General features: G+C 30.7%; 1 protein-coding gene across 1 annotated transcript in view; it reads left to right on the top strand.

The window, feature by feature from the left end:
• The window catches only part of SNTG2 (syntrophin, gamma 2), a 644,399-nt gene that overhangs the window by 107,327 nt on the left and 534,237 nt on the right, over positions 1-2,835 (top strand). Inside the window, exons 5-6 of the mRNA XM_006882917.1 lie at positions 2,330-2,373; positions 2,473-2,514. Of these exons, the coding sequence (XP_006882979.1) occupies positions 2,330-2,373; positions 2,473-2,514 (86 nt within the window). The remainder of the gene's footprint in view (positions 1-2,329; positions 2,374-2,472; positions 2,515-2,835) is intronic.

Genomic DNA, 2,835 nt, shown 5'->3' on the forward strand with positions numbered 1-2,835 from the left:
ATCTCCTTTTGTTTCTTGTAGTAATGTTTTGTAATTTTCTTGGAAAAGGTCCTTTGTACTTCTGGTTAAATTTATTCCCAAGTATTTAATCTTGTGATCAGCTATTGTGAAAGGTATTGTTTCTCTTAGTTTTGGCTCTGTATTCTTTAAAAAAGACTTTATCATTCTTACAGGCACAAAAATATCAAGAGTATTTAAATTTAGGCTATTTCAATTACTTTTCAGTTTACATAACAAGGAATTAAACTGTGCAGGTAACAGTAACTCTATTGAAAGGATATATGGTTTCAAATTATTTCATACGTAGGAGTATAATGCAATTTGAGAGTTTGGGTATTTTTTACATCATGCTTAAATAAGTATATAACAAAGTATCTGCCAAATCACTATTTTTAATATGGACAGTTCAGTGAAATGTTAATATCTTTATAAAAATAAATCAGTTTTTACTTTATTTTTAATAATATTAAAAAGAGTAATAATTAAAATATTCTAAAAATAGTAAATACACAGTGACTGCTACATGGCTTGAGTCTGTCAGAGATCAAGTGAATGGCACAGGATTGTTCAGGGTTCAAATCTGTTGTTCTCAGGGTTGCATTCTGTATGTGTGCATGCACGCGTGCGTGTGCGTGTGTGTGTGTGTGTGTATGTGTTTACAATAAATTCCATTTATTTTTGCGCTCTAGTTCTACATATGTGCAATTATATACTCTCATAGATTATGACAAATATAATATTTATTTTTTGAGTGAAAGTTTACAAATCATACTGGTTTCCCTCATAGTCGTTCATAAATAATTGCTTTATAATAGTAGCGGCATTTATTAATGCAATTAAGTGTAATGATTTCAACCCCATTTTATGTATTGTCATTAACACCACTGGTTTCTGTGCTTCACCATATAACACTTTTAATCCTTCCTTGGCTCTCTGTTTCATTTTTATCTTCTTCAAGAAAGCATTCAAATGATTTCTGTATTATTTTTTTTTTCCTTATCTTACCCTACCTTTGTAGAATTAAGTGTCCTATGTTTGGATTTCTAACCCCCCCCTCATATTCCTCTTATGTTTTTATTCTATGTTTTGGGATATAGATTTTTAATTAATGTAATTTTATGTAATAGCTAAATAGTATATTCTATTTTTATTATTTTGCATGTAATGTTTACCTATCAATTTCACTTGATAGACTTTCGTCCACTTATTACTGATAAGTGAGAACCCCTTGCTAACTGCTTCATGTGAGAAAGATATAGCAATTTACTTCCATAAATATGTTCATCATTGGAATGGTAGTTTGTCCTAGAGTGTCACTCTGAGTCTGTATTGGCTCAGTGGCAATGATTTTTAGTTTAGCTTATAAACTGAGTTAGTATGAACCAAGAAAAAAAAAAAGGAAGAATTCAATAGAGACAGAGAAAATAGTTGAAGGAATTAAGATAGGTAAGTAATAGATCACTTATTGGACATGGAAGCATTTATGTGGATGATCTTAGTATAGTGAGAATTTTATCAATGTTTCACTGTAAGAAGTCACATTTCATGTAGCAATAAAAAACATAATAGTTGAATTTTATTTCAACATCATTTGATACTGGTATTAAACCATGATTAAAATTAATATTAGATTTATATATTTTTTGAAAATTATTTCAGTATCCATGAATTAATTCTTAATCCACCTCCTAATATTTAACAAAAGACTTAGAATGAAAATCATCCCATTGTTGTTGTACCAAATTAAAAAATAATTAAGTTGGTTTACATTATATGCAAATTTACACAGTCTTATTGGAAAGATTTATTTCTGCATCTGAAAAAGAAAGAGGTCAGGTAGAAATAAGAAAATAGAGATTATAGTCATACTTTACATTATATTATTCTTTTTTCCACTTTTATACTCTAGGCACAATATCTTTAATTAAAGCGTTCTGTTTAAATTTGTTCAGGAGGTAAAGCAGTAAATGCTAAGTGACTTCTGGAATTCTTATTTTATTGTCTGCCAACTTAATGAAAAATGTGAATCAGACTTTCCACATAATGTAATGAAATCCTTGATTAATAGGAAGTGGCATTTGTATTCTATATTAAACAAGTCTTCTGTGTGTGCAATGTAACTCTCTTAATGTGTTTAAAATTAGAGGCAATCTTTATTAGATGGCTGCCTATTGCTATACTGTTGACATTTCTCTCCTTTACATACACACATATACAAACCAATTTAATATTTAACTGGAAACAAAGACTATGTTTAAACAAATGCCTTAATGTAGTGTGATGTATTTTAAAATATCTCTTAACACTTGCCACTTTTGCAACCCTGCAGCTGACCAAACAGGAATGTTGTTCATAGGAGATGCTGTTATGCAGGTCAGTATTTTAATGAATAAAATTTATTTTTGTTTATTTATTGTACACTTATGTTAATCATTTATTACCTTTAAAATTCTTGCTTTATCCTTTATTCAGGTTAATGGCATTAATGTAGAAAATGCAACTCATGAAGAAGTGGTAAGTATGCCACATTTTATAGCTTTATCCTATTATTCCAAATATTCCTTCATTAGAATTATTTTCCTTTCTAAAATTATATGTACTGAGTGCTTCCATGCGTATAGAATTAGAATTACAAGAAAAGCTATACTGGATTGTTGTTGTTGTTGTTATGTGCCGTCGAGTCGTTTCTGACTCATAGCGACCCTATGCACAACAGCCTTAAACCCTGCTCTGTCCTGCACCAGCCGCACCGCCTCTGACACACCCATCCCGATTACCCCAGTCACCAAATCAATCTATCTCATAGAGGGTCTTCCCCTCCTGCGCTGTCCCTCC

Source organism: Elephantulus edwardii, unplaced genomic scaffold (genome assembly GCF_000299155.1).
Source record: "Elephantulus edwardii isolate Elephantulus edwardi_28Jun2011 unplaced genomic scaffold, EleEdw1.0 scaffold00025, whole genome shotgun sequence".
In the NCBI taxonomy this organism is placed as follows: domain Eukaryota; kingdom Metazoa; phylum Chordata; class Mammalia; order Macroscelidea; family Macroscelididae; genus Elephantulus; species Elephantulus edwardii.